Source organism: Rhynchophorus ferrugineus, unplaced genomic scaffold, assembly GCF_030347505.1.
Source record: "Rhynchophorus ferrugineus isolate W39M unplaced genomic scaffold, kcgeb_rfMv2 rfM3, whole genome shotgun sequence".
NCBI lineage: Eukaryota > Metazoa > Arthropoda > Insecta > Coleoptera > Curculionidae > Rhynchophorus > Rhynchophorus ferrugineus.
Window position 1 is genome coordinate 37,005,768 of NW_027472582.1, and position 22,086 is coordinate 37,027,853.

At 29.3% G+C, this 22,086-nt stretch overlaps 1 protein-coding gene across 6 annotated transcripts in view; it reads right to left on the minus strand.

Moving 5' to 3' along the window:
- The window catches only part of Rph (Rabphilin), a 132,269-nt gene that overhangs the window by 19,920 nt on the left and 90,263 nt on the right, over window positions 1-22,086 (minus strand). For 4 of the 6 annotated variants that reach the window (XM_076399882.1, XM_076399881.1, XM_076399885.1 and 1 more), the window contains 5 exons: window positions 18,907-19,091; window positions 18,328-18,563; window positions 11,809-11,857; window positions 4,819-4,955; window positions 4,650-4,765 (listed from right to left, as the gene is read on the minus strand). In XM_076399882.1, the coding sequence (XP_076255997.1) occupies window positions 4,650-4,765; window positions 4,819-4,955; window positions 11,809-11,857; window positions 18,328-18,563; window positions 18,907-19,091 (723 nt within the window). The remainder of the gene's footprint in view (window positions 1-4,649; window positions 4,766-4,818; window positions 4,956-11,808; window positions 11,858-18,327; window positions 18,564-18,906; window positions 19,092-22,086) is intronic. The other 2 variants (XM_076399886.1, XM_076399887.1) reach the window with 1 other exon arrangement.

The following is a 22,086-nucleotide window of genomic DNA, read 5'->3' on the forward strand; positions in this document are numbered from 1 at the left end:
ATCTGTGGGCTTTAGATCAGTAAAAATGTGAGGTATGGAATTCACATTTAATTGAGTCGTCAAATATATTTGGTTAATAAAGTGAAATAATTTTATATATTTTGAGTTCACAGGAAAAAAAAGTTTTTAAAGTATCATAATGATTTTGTCATTTCATGGATATTAAACAAGAAAATGGATAGTCAGTTATGACTCAGTTATGCATTTTTGAGATTGATTTTAAGGAATATAATTTAACAAATATAATTAAGCAGTAATCTCTTCAAATACCCTTAGAAATGTATGCCGATGCTGATCTTTTATTATATCCTAGTTGTCAGTTCTCGTTTCAAAGATAAAAAGTGGCGATTTTCATATCAAGTAACAGATTGGCTAAAGAGTAGGACCGAAACATTTCGAAGACAATGAGTTTTAAGACAAATTGAATGAAAAACCATCTGTTTCCAGATTATATTCTACATATATTTATATGAATTTCACAGAGATTGCTACTTTAGACTGCAAATACCATTTTAACCTTTCTATTTTATTATTTGCTAGGCAAAAACAGTCAAACAATTTTTTGTGACACGCTATGACCAGCGATGGAAATTACAACGACACAGAACCGGAATATTTACGACCATAAGATCTCGCTCGGATATATGGTGGCATTACGATGTGTTAAACCCAATTGAATTCGCAAAAAATCCTCCTACATGACAACGCTTAGTTTCCCGTAGGTGTTGTGAAAGATACACTTTTACAGTTCGAATGGGAAGTTCTGCCTCACTCACCAGACCTCACTAGAGCACCGGTCAAACACAGTGTTTTCTGATTTCGATTATCAGTGATTACCATATTAATGTAGCAAGGCTTAGCTGGCAAACTGTTTGGAAATGATAAGGAAGTGCGAAAAAGGGACAATGATTGGTTCGCTGCCAACCAACATCAGTTTAACAATCAGTCTTTCCATGTTACCAGAGGTATAATTAAAATGTGTAGGAAATGATAGACGATATTTTTCAATTTCTATGAATAAATGTCGTTTTATATAATAAATATAAATCATAACATATACAAGTATCTAATTAAAAAATAAACGACCAGCCAGGCAGGCCCCTATGTGGCTTATATTGTTCCCTTAGTAGTTATATAATATCAATTAAAATACATTTTATGTATATTATATTTATACAATATAAAATATATCAATAGGTATAATACATTATAATAAAATTTAAAACAAATTACAAATTTTTTTTGTTTATTTATGTTTCGGATTTAGAACGATAAAGGAAAATCCAGCTTTATAAAACATGGAATTTCAGGGAATTATTTTAATAAGTTGCCTTTCGGCGATTAGTGGTTTTCCACGATGGAGGTATTTATAAATATATTTTTCCTAATCGATATTAAAACGGGGAACTTATAAATTCCCAACTACAAATTTAAATATTTACAACGGTGCATTGAAATATTTTTTTATGTTCAGATAACTAAGTTTTTTCTGTATGTACGTATGTTCCTTTTTCTATAACAAATATGTATGGAAATAGTTAAACCGTATGAACAAGTTTTAAAAATGGTTTAATTAAAGGCGATTTTTTAGATATAAATGAACAGACAACAGAGGAGTGAAAAAAAGGAGCATATGAATAAAATGAATAAAATTTCAATTTAGTTTGGTTATGTGTGATGACTTGATGTAAAACACTAATTAACATTAAAACACACACACAATGGCTCGTATTTTGATGAAAAGTAAATTTAACGATATTGCTTCTATTTGAAAAATAATTCATCATACACGATTACATTTATTAATATTTTAGAACAATAGTGGAATTGAAAGTTGAAAAATATAACTGAAAATAAAAACAAACTTGTATCAATAGATACATATTATGTTGCTCGAATGTATTAATATGATTTTCTACTTCACAATATAACTTAAGATAAATAAAAGCTTTTAATTAAGATACCTAAAACAATAATGAAAACGAAACAAACAACACAAAGTGTATGCCACATATGCTCTATTTCACTATCAAAGTAACAACACCGATATATTCAATGATGCATATTCACACCATCCCTGTGCTCTTGTATATCTGAATTCTTATCTCTATTAACAATACTTTTCATCTAGTACCATTTATGCGCTTTTCATACTTCAAACTTATACAATCTTGTCTGTAACAGTATCACCACCCATTTCTCAAAAATTCTTAATAAATGTACATGATTGCCCATAATACTACTAAGGATTATGAAGTTAATATTGGTTTACAATAACTTAACAAATACCCTACCAAATAGTGTTGTATAAGTAACTATATATTACATTCTCTGTTATTATTTACTATAATTTGTTCATTTCATCGATTACTGATAAAACAAATTAGTGTTTTTTGTACAACAAATTTAGTGTTCGAACTAAATTAACAGGTCAATTTAACAGTCTCCGGTCTACCATAGTAAAACATATTTTTTAGCAACATTAGTTTTTTTTATTCAACAAAATTCCCTTCAATGGTGATACACTGATTATAGGGACCCTCCAACTATTCGATGCCATTTTTGTGGTACGATTTGCCCTATTCTTCAAAATAGGCCTCAGTTTCGGCAATCACCTGTCCTGAGAACAAGAAATAGTAGCTGAGGCCAGATCTGGAGAATACGGTGGATGAGGAGCAACTCCAAGACCAATTTATGGATTTTTGTCATGGTTTTCACTGACTCGCGGTACGGTGCATCGTCTTAGTGAAGCACCACTTTCTTTTTTTAAATTCAGCCATTTTCGGCGATTTCGTCTATCAAGCGTTAAATAACGCTATGTAATAGTCGCTGTTGATAGTCCTTCCTTTTTCAAGGTTGTCAATGACAATTATTCCATGCGCATCCCAAATTATAGACTCCATAACCTTGCCAACCCCCTGTCGCGTTTTCCCATGTTTGGAGTGGGTTCATCGTGTGTAGTCTATGATGGAGCCATGTTTCATACATTGTGACATATCGACGCAAAAAATCTAGTTTATTACGCTTGATCATCTTCAAACACTGCTCCGAATCATCAAATTGTCGTTATTTTTGGTCAATAGTGAGCTCGCGCGGCATCCATTTGCACAGAGCGCTCTCATATCCAAATATTTGTAGATGATATTATGTACACCTTCAGTTGATATCTTTAGTGTCTGCTATTTCATTAAATTTCAATTTACGGTCATTCAAAATCATTTTGTGGATTTTTTAAATGTTTTCTTCGGTAACAACCTCTTTTGGGTGTTCGTTGCGTTCACCGTCTTCGGTGCTCATTTCACCCCGTTTAAACTTAGCACACCAATGCTTGATTGTTGATTTTCCTGGGGCAGTCTCCGGAAACTCGGTATCAAGCCAAGTTTTTGCTTCAACTGTATTTATTCCCCACAAAAAGCAATATTTTATCAACAAGTGGAATTCCTTTTTATCCATTTTTTTCACAATAAAAGAAGTTGCTTCACACAAAATGCTATAATTCTCAACCTAATGATCGGGCAGCTGTCAAATTTATAAACGCATCTTCTAAGGGATAGGGCTAACTAAAAAACATACGGATTTAATTCTGGTTGCGCTATCTATGTGTCAGGCCGGGGATCTTTCAATTGACCTGTTAAATCTTCACGGCCATACTCAATAAATTAATAGGAATGTGAAGACTTAACCATAGAATATGCTAGATGACTAAAATTCGAAAAACTGCTTTATAACAATTCTACATATTTACTATACCCGGAATGGGAGTTGTATAGTTACATATAAAATAACAAAACCGATTTAATAGAACAATAGATGTTTGAAAATTTCACATTTTAGATGCGAGCTAAAATACTCCAAATCTGCGCGTGACTTAGTTGTTTTGATAATTTTGCGTTATAATTGGTTATTAATTAGGGTTATAATACATTCTATCGTGCTTCAATGGTATCAGGGTTCCCAATGTGGTTTTTACATCGGTAAAAATAAGTCGTGTATTTTCGTTCCAAGGTAGAAGAATATGGCTAAATCTTGCAGGGTGGGAATCAGCCAGTATAGTTTATACATAGATAATTTATTTCCAGCAATAACACCATTCTACTTTAAGTATTTATTATTTTAGGTACTGTCAATTATATCTAAAGTGTAATTAAAGCAATATCGAGATAAATAACACTGTTGATAACATAGGGCTCGTTAGGTTTTCTTTATTTATTTATTATTTATTATATAAATCCCTAATAATTCTGTTCTTCTTTCAATTAATAAATAATATTGAAAATGACTTAACTATTATATCATTAAATTTACCAGAAAAGAGGCAAAAGGTCATCGATTAAAACGACAAAAATATCATTGTTTAGTGTTTGAAATGTATATGAATAAATTCCCTTTAAATAACACGAAATAGTACAAAATGATTTTCCTCAGCCGAAAACGAAAGCGTAACCGATTAATTAATTTTCAAGAAATAATTAAACGGAACAATAAATTAATATGATTTAGATTTGACTATTTACAGGAATAAATCTAAATTTAAAATGCCTTTTGAGAAGAATTATGTCGCGATAAAGGTTTAGTGCTCGCAGCAGAATTTATTGAACATAACCGTGAGGAAAAAGTATATTAGTAGTAAACCGGCAAGCCCTCCTTACCTTTACACTACAGCTACTAGGAGAAAGTTTTTCTTCCAAACTTTTCGTATCACTCCAGTTCCATTCTGTAGCGGATTTAGATGCCATTGATTCTCGTCGTAATGCATCTAAACTATCTGAAAAAATAACATTTACCCTATATATTAAATAGATTATATCCATGCTTTACCTGCATCCCCTTTATTATCAGCAGAAGACGATTCTTCCCAAACTTTAGCCTCACTCATTAAATTCATCGAGCTCATGTAGTTTCTTAAAGGTTCTAACTCTTTGGATATTTGAGAATCACTACAACTTTGTTGTCTACTGAAAACAATTTTGTAATATTAAACTCAATTAAACATATCCTAAGCAAAGCTGTTTTGAATTATTATATCTGAATTAACATTAACAATGATAAATTTTAAATATGCTAATTTTAAACAGCAACAGATCCGTCGAATATAAAACAGAATATTTTAAAATCACTTAGAGATAAATATATATTTGTATAATAGTTAACCGACTTCAAAAAAGTAGTAAGTCCTATGTTCGACTGTATATTTTTTTAAACTATGTTGGCCGATTTCCCCGTCAATTAGGGACCGATTTTCGATATTATTTTTATATTCGAAAAAGTTTACTTTCGAGGTGTCCCTATTGGAAACAAGTCAGGAAGCGATGTGGGGAAGGGGAGGAAATCGATGGAAACCCTCTAATTTCAAAGGCACGTAATAAGTTTTCCCATATTTTTTTATTTAGATATCAGATATTTGGGTACAATGTTACTACTGAACTGATGTAACAGAAGATCAAAAATCGTTCAGTGCAAGAGCCGTTCAGTTTACATTTTAAGCAATAATCATATCATATGAGAAGTCGTAGAAACATAGAAGGCACCTGTCTCTATGGCGTAATAGTTAGAATGTTCATGGTAGAACGTTATGATAGAACAAGTTCACATGTGAATGTCATGGGTTCGAATCTTAACAGGGCAGCAATTTTTTTTTCTAGTTTTATTGGAACATTTGTCAAATCACCTAGACTAAGTAGCGGGCCCCAGAGCTTGAAACATTCCTTATTTTTAATCATTGTTTCTTTATGCCTATTTTTCCTCATATGAGCTGTACTTTTTCTTGGACTATCCATTGTAATACTTAATAAAATTAGTGCATATTTTATTGCTAACAACAAATAGAGAAAAATAAAATATTTTTACAAAAAAAATTGAACCGACTTCAAAGTATAAATAAGGAACTCACCAAAAAGTAAAATATAAAAAATAATAAAAAATAATATAATTTTATATCATGAACACACAATTAAATTAGGCACAAAGCAAATCTAATTTAATATAACTGGGCTCGGTACCATCTTCAAACTGATTTTTATTTAGTTATTACAACGATAATTACGTGCATATTTTATCTTAAAATGTTTTTTCTGTGTTAAAAGTCTAAATTTTACTATTTTTACTTTTTAGTGAATTTCTTATATATTTTTTGACTCTGGTATATACACATAATTTAGCTCAATACCTACTTAAACCTATTTACAATATTATATTAACTGCTATTAACTGATCACTTTGAAGATCACACTTGGTGCCGAGCTCAAACAATACAAAAATAATAATATGATTAATTAATAAGAATATTAGGCTAACATATATAGTTTTAAATGTATGGTAAGCTACATATATAGTTTTAAATGCATTTTTGACACATTATCAGAAGCTAAGACGTTAACTGAAATCTCCGGACTGACCCATAGATAGCGCTACTAGAACTAAATCCATGTTTTTTAGATAGCGCTAACCCTCAATAGATGCGTATATAGATTTGACAGCTATCTGATCATCAGTTTGTGAGTTATAGCATTTTGAGTGAAGCAACTTTTGTTATTGTGAAAAAAATGGATAAAAGGGAATTTCGCGTGTTAATAGAATATTGCTTCTTGAAAGGAAAAAATACAGTTGAAGCAAAAACTTGATACCGAGTTTCCGGACACTGCCCCAAGAAAATCAACCATCAAGGATTGATATACTAAATTTAAACGTGGTGAAATGAGCACCGAAGACGGTGAACGCAGAGGACGCCCAAAAGAGCTTGTTACCGACAAAAATATTTAAAAAATCCACAAAATGTTTTTTAATAACCATAAATTAAAATTAAATGAGATAGCAGATACTTTCAAGATATCAACTGAACGTATCACTCACGAACATTTGTGCATGAGAAAGCTCTGTGCAAAGTGGGTACCGCGCGAGCTCACTTTTGACCAAAAACAACGATGAGTTAATCATACGGAGCAGTGTTTGAAAATAATTAATCAAGCGTAATAAACCCGAGTTTTTGGGTCTATATGTAACAATTGATGAAAAATGGCTCCATAAACTCCGAAACTTCACTCCGAAAACCAATCGACAGTCATCCGAGTAGACTGCCCACGATGAACCCGCTCCAAAGTGCGGGAAAACGCAACAGTCGGCTGGCCAGGTTATAACTTCTGTATTTTGAGATATTTTGAAAAAGGAAGGACCATAGCGTTATTGTACCGTTTGAAGGACGAAATCGACGAAAAACGGCCGCATTTGAAGAAAAAGAAATTGTTGCTTCACCAAGACAATGCATCGTGTCACAAGTCAGTGAAAACGATCTCCAGATTTGGCCCCCGAGCCACTAGTTCCTGTTTTCAGATGTCAAATGAATGATATTTTGAATCAAGGGACAAATCATACTACAAAAATGGTATCGAAAAGTTGGAGGGTCACTATAATCAGTGTATCACCATTGAAGGGAATTATGTTGAATAAAAAAAAATTGGCAAAAAAAATTGTTTTACTATGGTGGATCGGACACATTTCAATTCTTCTGTTTTATTCCAAAGCTTGACACCATAGAATAAATACAAATGCGACGGTTTATGCGATCTTAGGGAAATGTTTTGTCAGGTGTGTATTTGTATGTCTTAAACTAGCCAATCTCACAACTTCCTATTGCTTAGTTTAAATTATTCGAACGGTTATCACAAAAGCATGTGATTGGTTCTCTTAAATTGTGGGAACGCAATAATTTTTAATGTTGTTGTTTCAAGTGGCTTTATTTTATTATTGTTTTAAATTTTTGAAGCCATTTTGAACGCCATAAAATAGAAGGAGTTACGTTACATTCACTGTTACTAAATTATTAACCAATATAAAAATGTTATTATAATGCATCCTGATAGTTTTATACCTAGATGTAAATATATTACGGAAAGGAGACGTTGTCAGTATCCAAAGAATAATCCCGCTGTTTTCCTAAAATTGGTTGATCAAGTAAATTATATTGAGCTGATCTGGAATCAGCACAAATTTATCATCGTCATCATGTAAGTTACGGGAGTTTTAGTCTGGAATTCATAGTTACCCTTCCTTCCCGAACAGGTCTTAGGGTAAATGTATAACATATTTTTTATCAGCAACATACACAATTACCATTTACCTGTCTGTTATATGTTTATTAGATGTACATATATATATATATATATATATATATATATATATATATATATATATATATATATATATATATATATATATATATATATATATATATTTACAAAAAGTCAACTATCTTTTTATCAAGATGTTTAAGGATATATATATATATATATATTTGTTTAAGGAATCTCAAATAGGATTTTTTTGAAAAATTTTTGAAATGAAAAAAAATTTTTAGATCTATTAGAAGGCATAGAGTCCCAATATAAATCCTTCGGCTATTATGTTTTTTTATTTAAACTGTTTTTATTTAAGCTATCTCGTTAATTTAGTTCTTAAAAAAACACATTTTCTGTGTTTTAATAGCCCAAATACATAATTTTCCAAATTAAAATAGTAAAAATTATTTTTACCTGTTCATTATTGGGTCAAATAAGTAAATTGAATATTAACATTGGAAGAATTTGTTAGGTTTTAATATAAAAAACTAAAAGATACAACTCTAGTAAATCTTATAAAATTGATGGTACTGAAGATATATGAAGAAGGAGAATAATATTTTGACTATATTTTCTGGAGTATTGAGCTCTTGATATTTTCTTTTAATTTACATTTATTGTTATACTTATGTATATTTATCACTGTCATATTTATTTGCATATTTATACTTATTTAAAAATATATATTTTATATCTATTTCATATTGAACTTAGATTGTTATAATTGCGACGTTAGGGATGCCGAAAAGATGTGGATATTTTTGGCTGATATTTTATTGACCGATATTTCGGTATATCGATATTTCTGTAAGCCGATAATTTTAGATATTTTTTATTATTATTTAAGTTATTAAAATAAAAAATATATTTCTTGAAAATTATTAAAAGAAAACATTGAATTATTCTTAATAAACCTTTTATATTGGTACCTATGAAGATTCAATTTAATTTGGTACTTGATATATCGATATTTTTTTTAAATATCGAAATATCATTATTTTACTCGGTGGTCGACACCCTTATTCGACGTAAAAGGCTAGTCACTTGATGGCAGGCATGTCACGTAAAATGAAGGACTAATCAAAACAAAATTTTTTCTCTAAAGGTTTCTATATGACCATTTAGCCCAACCAATAAAAATCCGTTTTCAGTGACACCAATTATTGAACCTGTCGAAGCATTTCATTAGAACCTTCTATGGAAGATTCATTTCTCTGTTTGTTACTCTCAATACATATTTAATCGCCTATTATTAAGTAATAGGCAATTTATAAATAACAGTGCAGTTTCCCTGAGCTTATCTGAATGTTATGGCAGACGTTATTCATCACCGTATATGTCGTTTTAAATTTTTTGGGAGTTTGAGCTGAGTTTCCATATATATTGCAATTTGTTTTCTGAATTGTTTAATTTCTCCAGACCGTTCTTTATCACTGGCATCAAAATTACTACAACATCAAACCTGACCATATGTTTCTAAACGTGTTTAAAGAATTCTGGCAGCAAATTTCTAGAAATAAGAGAACAAACCTACTTCTGAAATGTCAAACAATCTCTTTGGTCAGTTTGACAGCGTTTGTATACATTGAATAACTCAATAATACTAAAATGAACTGTTATTTTACGTAGAGCATTGTAAGTCGATATTGCCATCGAATTAGATCAAAATACATTGATGCTTTGCTTTTTCACCATTTATCATCATTGATCATTTCAGTCATTTATCGCTGACTAAAATGATGTTGAGTTCTCTATATTTGGTGTTTGAACACCAAATATATTCATATCGTTTTAAATTATTCATTTCTAATATCTCATAAAATACTTTCAATATTGTTTTCACTTAAATTGATGTTCCTTGATTGTAAACTTCAAAGACAGAAAGAAACTGTATATGTCAAAACTCTTATAGACATCTTGTAGCATAATTTTCGTGTGATTTAATATTTCTGTATTTCTGCAAAAAAATAAAATAAAAATATTTGTGTATAAACGATTATCTTCCTGTCTCTATAATAGGCCAGATGATTATTTTCGGAAGACTACTTTATGACAATTCTACATATTTACTTTACCCGGGATAAGCGTTATTTCTCCAAAAAAAATATTTGAAAGAAAAATTGATCTTTCAAATATTTTTATGTATTTTTAAGTGCGCTCTAAAACGCTTCAAAGCTCGCGTGGTGTAGTTGTTTGGGTTGCACTGTACGATTTGTATGGGGACAGCTCTTGTTTACACATTATTATAATAATTTTTTGTTATAATTAGACATTCTAATATGTATAGATGGTGTGAAGGCCTCTAATGTAATTAAACATTGGTAAAAACTGAGTTGTCAAAAAAAGCTGTGTATTTTTGTTCCAATACAAACAAATGTGACTAAATTTTGCAAGGCAGGATGGCTGATTCTCATATAGTTTGAACTTCGCTATTTACCCAAAGTAATGAGACCATTTTAATGTAGGCATTTATAATTAGAAGTTCCTTCAATTATGTTTAAAGTGTAATTAACATAATATCGAGGTAAATAACTGTTGGTACCATTTGAGGTTAGGCCTCATATATTTTTTGTATTATTGTATTATTTTGTCGGTTTTGTATCAACTATGTAAAATGGATATTTATGGAGCCTTCCCGAATACTTTTGCATATGTATTTTCATATAATCATCATATAATTTTCCAGTAGGTTTGCCATCCATACAATTTTGATTTATCTTAGCACTTCATTTCAATAATAATATTCTCAATGTTCTTCAATAACTTATTTTATGGTTATTACTTATTACTTATGGTTAATGTGTCTGGAATACTCACTCAATTATCTAAGAGTTTTAGTATGCTTTTTAAAATTATTTCAGGTACGGTCACATATTAGTCATTATCACTGAATCGATTATGGGAAAATTTGGGTTATTTAAATTGATAAATCCCAAAAAAAAAACATTTTCTGTGAAATATAAGATAAATAATTCAAATAAAATCAAAGCGTGCCAAAAAGTTGAAATGTTTGAATGCGAAAATGATGGTTAGGAAAATATAAGTGAAGCAAATGTTTCGTAGCGCTTCTGATTGGTGTTTGACTTAATATGGGGAATTTAGAAATTTTGTTTTTATTTTCTGATAAAATGTTAGTAATCTCACATTCCATTTTTAAATAAATTTACTTTAACAATCTATAGTATTTTATTATTGGATATCAACAATATTGTTATTCTTTATTACAGTCATCTAGTCAATTAGCGAGATATGCACTCAATAGTAACACTTAAGGACATAATTTGGCGTTGTTTCATGAACCTAAATTTATATATTTTCCAGGAACACATATTACTGTTTTATTAAAAAGAACGTTATATCTTAATTATTTGTATTTAATAATGGTACTTATTTACTACTATTGTTTTTCAATAAAATACAAGTAACATAAAATGGTACACAATGAATCATAGAATAGAATATACCAGCAAGGCTAATAATATATATTATTTCGCATCACAAAAGTGTCTCTAACACACCTGAATAAATACATACTATGTTATAAATTTATCAATTCTAAAATTTAAAAGCCACCAGAATATTCTATAACTAAATAGGTAGGTACGAAACAAAAAGGTATATGAAATATTAACATAAATTACAATTTATAATTATAAGCAATGTTTAACTCAAATTATAGTTAAATATATGTACTTACCTAATAGTGTTTGTGATTGAGTTGTTACAGGAATCTTGATCCGTTATATCTACAACATAAATATATTCTATTTAATTTCCACCCTCACTAAATAAAACTCTATTGTATCCACTGTTCTTCCAATATAAATCAAGATTTAATCCTAGTGTTATTAAGGTAGCGAGAATTAGTCCAAATTTATAGGAATAGTACGTTTTATACAGGCGTTTACGATTTTTCCTATAAAATTCCTTGTTCCGTGTTAACTTTTTAGTTTTAATTGCATTATAGGATTATTTCGCATCTGCTTTTTATATAATTACATTAAGACGTCAATTTACTATAAATCTGGCTTGACAACTTTATCACATAGAAGAAAAATCAATATACCTGGTCTATTCCCCCTCACGTCCTATTACAGACTATGATGAAACTACGACCCTTTTAAATAAGACTAATATTTTATTCTTCCGCATTAATATTAGCATTGGGAACGACAACACTTGTCTACGGCACTGATAAATAATTTACTAGACCTTAGGACCGTTTGTTATTAACCAAATTTGTTAGAAAACACGCATTCGCAAAATGAAGATAATTTCATTGATTTTTATTTTTTTTCCCAAGGGTTACTGTAGGTAAGTAGAAAATACATATAGAGATATTAAACGTTTTTTGATATTGTTTGAAGTTTCACCATAAATAGTGGTCGTTTTAATTTCATCTGAAATTATGATAAAATTATTATGTACAAAATTATCTTTTATCCCTAAAATCAATTAAAATTGATGTTTGGTACAAAATGTTTTCCTTACTTCAGAATTATGTAATATTTTTGTGGTTAGAGAAAATTGTTCATAAAATTAATATTACGTAAACTCATATTCGAATATATATAATTCACTAGTAGCACTGTATAGACAATACTGTCGGCCTAATTTCATTTTAATATGAACAAAAATCCAGTGAAATCCAACCCCTCCCAATTGAAAAAAATGACCAAAGGGATGTACATGGTCCTTATTCCGTTTGGGCTTTCAATTGTAAAAAATTATTTGTCAGTATAGCTGTACCTTCCATCGTCAGTTTTTAATAATGTCTAGTATTACAATGTTTTATGCAAATTTTTGCAGCATAGCCTGTATGAACTGATGAAGTTTTGATGAATTAAAATAGACTCAGAACTTGTTTTAAGAGTGATGATTCTATTTGTATGTTGTAGCGTTTCTGATGTTGTATGAAATAGGCTCTGCAGTAGTAATAATTAGATTATAATTAGATATTAAAAACGGTAAGTGTTGATTCAGAACTATATTTATTTGCATATATTTGAGATTGTTGCTTAATATTGGTGATTACTCTGGTTGAAAATGTCAAAGCCAATAAATAACCAGAGCCAGAAACAGATTGAGCCTCTAATCAGTTACTTCAAACAGCAATGATAACCCCCCCCCCTCTTGGCAATAAAATGCTCTACTGAGGCAAGTATTGATACTATTAAATATTAAGTTGCTATGGATTTATTGGAAATATGTTTGGCGCATTGCCGCTGCACCGAGTAGTAGTATAGACACTGTGACTAAAATCTCTCAAAAAGTGAAGAACAATATAATTTTATTTTCACGAAAGGGAAATTATTGACAAGCAAAACGGGTGACGAATGAATGGTGATGTTATCTCTATTTGGAATCATATATTAAAAATGTATGAACAAAGTAAGTACTGTTTTTTAATATTGTCTTCTCAATGTAATCATAATTTAATACTAATACATAATTACTTCAGAGGAAAGTATTAATCTTGAATGTATTTTCAGTAAACTCAAGAATATGCAGCTCTTTATTGGAGAATTATTTCAAATTATCAGTAAATATAAATCAAATGTTTTTGTTTCATGTAATTACATTTTTTTAGAAACAAGCCTGAAATAAAATAGGTAGACCAGATGGTAGAAGAATATGGGCAAACATAGTTAGATATGGTTATTAAAGGTTATAGTAGACATGGTTATATATAGACAAACGAATTATTTATATAAATTGACAAAGGGTGGAATAGTAAACAAGTGTTTGATAGATTATAAATTAATAATTTAGTAATTGACTGGAACAGTAATTGTGATAGTAAAAATGACAGTAGCTCTACCATATGTGTGAAATTGTTCAGAATATGCATTATTATTTTTTTGGAATGTATAAGAAGAAAATGTATACTAACTCTTTTAAAGATGATACGGTAAATACACAAGGGGGGAATGCACTGATTATATCAGAGAATATAGAGGAAATCGTTAGAATTTTTTAAGAAAAATATTCACAGGTAGTAAAGGGAAATATTCTGATGTCAAAATAACTTGATAAGGAAAGGCTGTTTCCATTTAAAACACAGCAACGGAGGAAACAAAAATGTAACGCAAAAAGGTAAACATGCTCTCCAATGAAAATAAAATATATTACTTGGATATAAAATTATTATTCTATTATATGAGGCCTCCAGACGATGCCACTATAAACAAAAACGTATCTAGAATTCTACTTCTTAGGTGGTGTTGATGTAAGTTCACTGTTATTTGATGATGTTATTTACGTAAAGATTAAACCATTTTAGGTATTAGTAAGTCGACTTAATTACGAAAAAAAATAGGTTCTCCGAAAATTTAATTAGTTCAAGGCTCAAATGCAAATTATTATGTTTTTAGAAAAACTTCTAGGCAGCGTAAATTAAATATTGTAAGTAATTTTGAGTAACCGAACTCATTTTCATTTACAAGAAAGGTAAACACATAAAACTCTGGATACTTGATCGCAACTAATCTAATAGAAAGTCGCCAAATATTTTTGCACAGTCCAAATATAATTGGTTAAGTTTCTATTTTTTTCAGTTACTAACTTATTTATTGTCGACATCTGCTATTCATTTTTGTGATATATAAATTATATTTATAAACAGGCAGTTTTAGTTTGCTTTTTAGGAGGCATACGGCCTTATCTTGGATATTGACATAACAGTAATTATTATTTTTTTATAAGATCGCAACCATTCACGATAATGCGTATAATATATGTGAATCTTCTATTGAGAAACAAGTGTCTTACATCCAACATAATCGGCCCTATATATATAAAATAATAAGTCTAATAATATATTACAAGTCGTTTATCGCTTGTCAAAGATTCTAGTCTAGAAATTTGAGGAAGTCATATCTTCAAAGCTTAACCCTTTATAAATATAACCTAAGAGTGGTTTTTCTTCAAACAGGGTCATGTAAAAGCACGTTTTTCTCAATAATATTTTTTCTAAGTTCTGCTGTACCGATTTACTCAAAATTTGGCGTAGGCCTCCCCTATACATTCTTTTATCGTATCAAAAAAAATCGAAGATGTCAAAAAATAGCCGCAATTTGGTTAATATGTTTGTACGATTGCAGCGCATCTCTAGATTAAGAGCTTTCTTCTATTTCCTTTTTTGACTGCAGATTAGGAACTTGGAATAGGTTGTAATCGTGCCAATGAATACGCACAATTTTACTGAGACCCGCACTATATTTTTTCATATTGTTTCTTTATTTCTTTCATATATTTTCTATAACTATTAACAAACACGTAGAAAATGTATTGTAAAGCTATGGTCTGTATTTTTCTATTTCGCTGTAAAATATACCTAAAATGTATGCCTCTAGACTAGAATACTCGTTAAAATGATTGGCTTTCTCCCACTTATCTTTTTAATTGGAAATTTTAATTCTCTTTAATGAAAATATTTTCCAAGAAACTAACCCTTCATTTTCTCATTATTATAACTTATATTTTCAAGTATATTCCTACACTTCATATCAGTATCGATGTTAACTGTTCTTATTTAATTGGACCAAAAGTACTACCAAACATCATTGAGTCATAATGTAAAGTTACGCTGTATGCCTATTAAAAGGAATTACTATCTTAGACGATTCAGATATGTTAGTATTTAAGAATTGATAATATCGATATTCTAAATAACAAAAGCCTGGCAAATAATGTGAAAATCATCTGTGGAACAAAAACACAATGTCTGTCCCCTTTGTTTTCAAGGTACTTGAATTTTCGCAAGAAGCTTTTTCAGATTTATAATAGGAGCATAAATCAATCCATTTTGAATTTTAATAATTTTATATAATTTGATATCTGGTGAATACAAAAACAGACATTTTTTTCCTGCTTAAGAAGTAATAATAATGGTTTTGGAGACAGTATATCATTGTTCTAGAGATAGTTGTTAAAGTCATGATATTTCTGTAAATTGTATTAGTATTAACTTTTAACCCATTTTATGTTTCGTTGGTAAATGCAGTTCGTAGCCAGGCACTAACCGAATATTGCAGGTAATAAATATATTAAATTGTCCATCAAGTGTTAAAATGAGTGTAATAAAGAATATGTTAGCTAGAACACTAGACAACGTAGGAAATCGTAGATTAATTAAAGGCATATCAACAAATTAAAATAAGTTATAAAGAAGGGCGAGATTCCAGAATATTACATAAAATAAATTAATTTACTTACAGGAAATATGTAATAACAAAATATAAGAACTATTGTTTTAAAGGTCAAATAAGTTAAATAAGAACAATGATATTTTATTTAAAAATGTAGGTAAAGTAATTATTACTTTATAAAAGAAATTTTGTATATGTATTATTTTTCTATGTATGTTTAAGTGGGAATATGAACTAAAAGATAAGGATTATACAAATACATAAATGATAAATATATGCACAAAAATTAAACTAAATTTATAATTTGCATTGATGAAAGAGATAGGACAAATAGAAGAAATTATAAATTATTCACAGTAATTTGGCAATTCTTTAAACCATGTATGTGTATATATACAAATATATATTTTTGTATCAATAACTTAATGATAATGACTTGTAAAAAACTATATTTTTTACGCAAAACATATTTTTTTCCATTTAACAGTGTCTAAAATTTGTTATTCCATTATCGTAGTCATTTTTGTTTCCATTATTCCATTATTTCCTTTTTGTATTTCCCTTGAGACTATTTCTTTCATCGAGGCTAACGAAAATATTAACAGAAAAGCCTTATTTTATTACCTCCCACAGATTGACTGTGTCCCGGCAATTTCCGGCTAATGTTAACGCAGAAATTTCTTTTTATTATGCTATTGTTTACATCGTTAGCATGGAAAGCTATGAAGCCCCCACAAGTAATTGCAGCCATGTCTATAGCAAATTAAATGTATTGTATGTTGGAGTTTCTCTCAGTCTAATATTTTCAGCATCATTAGGTATATTGACCCGTAAATATTTGAATAGAAATATAATATTTTTTGGATTTAACTTATGGAAATACTAACATTATAAATATGTTGTGTGAATTAATAATTTTTAATACATTATGGTGTTCTTTTACAAACTATAATTTAACTGGATTTAACCTCCTTTAATACACAATACAGCAGATTTCTACCCAGATTTTTATGAAAATATTGATACATGATTATATATTTCTGATCAAATGGCGAGTCTACAATTATCTCTTAAACAGCACCCAGGCTAAAAGGCCAATGCAAGCTTTATCTCTTACGAGACTATTAAAAAGACATATATTTATCTTATAGATTATTATCCCTGCTATTTTCACGGACAGTATGCATTTTGTTCAATTTAATATTGAAATGCTTGAACAATAACATGGTAACTCACCCTTACTTAATGTTACTTCATTTCATTAAATATTTAGACAGCTTTTAAAAACAATTCTCGCTTTAGTAATAGATTGATGTTACTTTTATTATAGCGCTATTACATTTTTTAAGAGAGAGATAAATAGTATAGATAAAAGCTAAATAAGATACAAGAAATGATACATAAAAAGACTTGTTGTATACTGAATGAAGAATTGCACAATATGTGTTTTTTCAATATGTTATATTATTTTGATATCCTAATTTATATTCGAATAATATTAGAAATTATTTTGGTTAGTCAGTATAATATTGCTTAACTTTAATGTATTTTTTCAGCCATCTTCTTACTTCACTTCTGAACTTTTGACTTCTTTATTTCATGATAGTTATGTTGAGTTTTGAATACCAAATAAATAAGTAAATATTAACTAGTGTTTCTGTTCCAGTATAAAATTCAATAATAATAACAAGTAGTATTTGTTAAATGAATTATATAATAATAGGCCGAACTTAGCATCACAATATTTGATCGAAAAAATAAACTATTAGTTTTTGTATATATTATTACTATACATCAAAGAGTAGAACGCACATGCTTAAACGCTTTTCCTTCATTCATAAGAAGTCAACTTAATTTTAACGTATTACTAAATATTAGTTTAGATGTAGTTAATCCTCAACCAAGTTTCAAAATATATCGAAATTATTAAAAATATAATTGTTTCCTAAATATTACATTTCACTAAATAATACGTAATATATGTTGTAAAGCGTTAATTTTATAGCGTTTAAGTGTTTAGAGTTATATTTAAAAGTAGGACAATCTTATTAAAACTTTTAGTTTACCGTAAGTGCTTTCCGTTCCAGAATTTCGTCTTTGTTTATTCCACTTCCTGTCTTCATCAGAACTGCTATCTTCTTCTCGATATTTTCTCGACATACGTATGCTTTTGTTACGTTTAAATTTTGAATCATTAGGTAATATGTATTTTGGCATACTTTTGAAAAACCACGCCCCAGATTTTTTCCATATTTCCCTAGTTTCTGCACATATCATACAAAGATAGTGCTCCTTGGATGAGCTAAAATCAATAAATCAATAACAATAATGTCATAAATTACGTATAAACAAGGTATGTGTAGCGGTAATCATTTTTTATATTATAATAAAGTTGAAACACTTATGAGAAACACTATTTTAATAGAATAACATTGTGTACCACCATAAATATTAATGTTTATGGAAGTAAATGTCCATAAGATACAGTAGTTAAAAGAATAAGAATTAGGTAAAATATTACATAACAAAAAATAAATATGTATTATGCCGTACTAACAAAATTAGCATTTATTTATGTTACTGAATTTTATCCAGTAAAAAGAGTTCAACGAAAAGAGAAAATAACAAAAATAAGACATATTTACCTTGAATGTTTGGTAATACTCGCATCAATGGCACATTTTTGGCATGCCCATCTTGAGCAATCAATACATCTTATCCTTTGAGGCCCTAAAATACCAAAATTTTCTCCACATAGTAAACATTGGTTAGGTCCACGCCCCAAAGCATTTCGACGCATATTTTCCAGTCTCTCCACCAATCTACCAACCTGAAAATAAATATAAAATATATTACTGGAGCTTTTAACATTATAATACGTATAGTGAGAACGCATTTTTATTATATAAGAATTCTCTGTTCAGATTATTGAATTTTATTAGGCCCTAATATTTTTTACTCGTTAAAGAATTAATTATTTTTTGACAATAAAAATTTAAAACGAATTTTAATATAATATTTTCTAGAAATTTTCTATTCTTTTTAGTATCACATCAATACCGGAAGTATAGAACGATATTCCTTTTGAAGGTCTCGGTCTACTTTTATTATACTTTTACCTACATTTACTAGAATTGCTGGTATTGGCAGAAAAAAAAAATCGTTAGACTTTTTCCGTTCAATACTATTTATACCTTATATTAATCATCACATCATGTTAGGTAAAAATCAGAGCAGATTAATCTGAAAGTCAAGCAACTGTACTGATTGGTCGTAAAATACTTTCAACTTCAAGTTTCATTAAAACATTAAACTAAATAGTAACACAATGTATCCAAAGCCAAATTCTCCGATTAATTACCAACGCTTATCGCTACGTAACCAACGAAGAGCTCCAGGATGATCTCGAAATCAAATGAATAAACGAAATAAGGTTGTTAAATCGCAGCAACGTGGAAACAATAGAGGGCCACTGGAGAATACACAGGAAAGCAGAAGACTGAAGCAAGCCAAACCACTCAAGCTAGTTTTGTGTATAAGTGTATTCTTTAACTTCAGCTTAAGGAGTACTTTATCCGTACATAATACTTTCTTTTGCTGTTTTACTTCAAGTACTTGAACTCCTTTGTAATAACTCTAATTTAGTGTAAAGTATATCGCGGAGAATGCTCCAAAGCATCAAAATTTGTGATATCGAATACATAGGCTATCGGTAATATCCCTATACTATTTTCAGCATTGAGCATGGATAGCATTGAGTAGTATTAGCTTCGAATTCCAATAAAATTAACACAAAATTAAATTCAGCTAATCAAATAAATTAAATAGTAAATTATAATTATATTTATATATTACTATAATATTACCTTATTATTTAAGAAAATGTTTCGTTTTAACTATATATTAATTTTATGGTGTATTGAGAGATTATATTGATCATAATTGTTGGTAATATTTTGCATAACATTATATATGCAATATGATATATATTTAGACCTAATTAGCACATGTGTACGATGTTTCCAAACTAATTGCTGCAAGCTATCTCTCAATATAGTTTATCGGCTAATATAGCAATGTACTAAGATGTGGTAGACATTACGGATGACGAATAGCTCGATATTAAATTTTGAGAAACGTATTAGCCGTTAGTATGAGATTATATTTCTCTAATAAGAAATATTATTTTACAGATTTAAAATTCAACAGACTTTATGGAACCACAGATGCAATAAATTGAGAAAGATTGGACTTATACCACAAAATTTATTAACAATCACTAAAATTTTATCATACTATCATTACATAATATATTAACCCATTCATTATATTCAATATTTTTTTCCAAGTTAGTCATTCTATTTTCATTGATTCTAATGAAATGTGTATTTCTACATTCTTTTTCTATTAAAATGTTTTATTTATTTCATTTACATTGATTACATATCGTATAGTAATTTTTTTGTATTTCAAATTTAATTTCCATTAGCATGTTTGTGACACTTTCACCAAACGTACGATAAATAAAAGTAAAGCCAATATATAATTGCGAAACATGTATACCTTCAAAATAAACCTATCTATAGATATGACAGTGGGAATACCCCTATACTATTATTTGCCGCAGTATATCCAATATTTCTATTTTAATTGCTCAAGAATTGATAATTAAATTTTAATACAATTTATAAAAGGCAAACAAGTGAGGTTTGGGTACAAGCTTGTGTGGAGTCAGCAAATATTGTTATAACTTTTCGTTATATAGGAGCAAGTACTCTCAAACCTTAGATGGTACTGGCGATGGCTTAGCTTATGGAGTGGTCAAAAGGGTTTTTAGGTGTGCATAGATCCTTTGTACGTATGTACCGAGAGCATGAGTATGTTGGTTGATTTGAAATTTGAAGGGTTTAGAGCTACAGTCAAAGACAATTGAACTAAAATATGTCCTATCATAACAAAATAAGAAATGAAATAAAGGGATACCAAAGAAAGACGGATAATATTTCGATCATCATTTTGATAAAAAATAATGAAATAGTATTTGAAATATTATTAATGAAATATGATACAATTAATAGTACAAAATATAAAAATACAATTATAAAATAATGAATTAGATAGACTTTAGAAACAAAAAATGTGTTTTTCTTGGATGGGGAAATTAAAAGGCAGGGCAAGTGAATCTACTTTTTTATTAATACGAAAGACAAGTTTACAAAAGAAACCTCTAATTTTTTGTGAAATGCGAGAAAACACGCTACAGTGATTTTTGTATACCTTGTCATTCAAATATTATATTTTGAAGGTGTATATGTTCGTAGTTCTCAAATAAAGTTGATGTTTTTATAATATGTTGACTGAAATGCCCCGCGCCTAACACATAGATGGCGCTACTTTTATTGCATTAATCACTTTTTCAGTTAGTACTAAGCGATTAAAAACAATATCGTATTTTACACTGCTTCTTGATATGGAAAAATACTGTTCAAACTCCATCGGAAACAACAATAAAAGATTGGCTTGCTGTCTTCAAACGTGGTTGTAGAAACATCGATAATGCAGAATGCAATGAACCACCAAACGATGTGGTAACACCAGAAAGCAACTAAAGCAAAAATCCACAAAATCGTTTTGAATGATGGAAACGTCAAGTTGCGTGAGTTAACTAACATCGTACAGACATCGTGTTGGTTTTATATTGTATGAGCAATTGACCTGTGATAAAGCTCTGTCCAAATTGTGGGCCGCATTTGCTCACTGTTCACTAAGAACAACTTTGCTCATGTTTAAACGTAACAAACCGGAATTTTTGCGTCGATATGTGA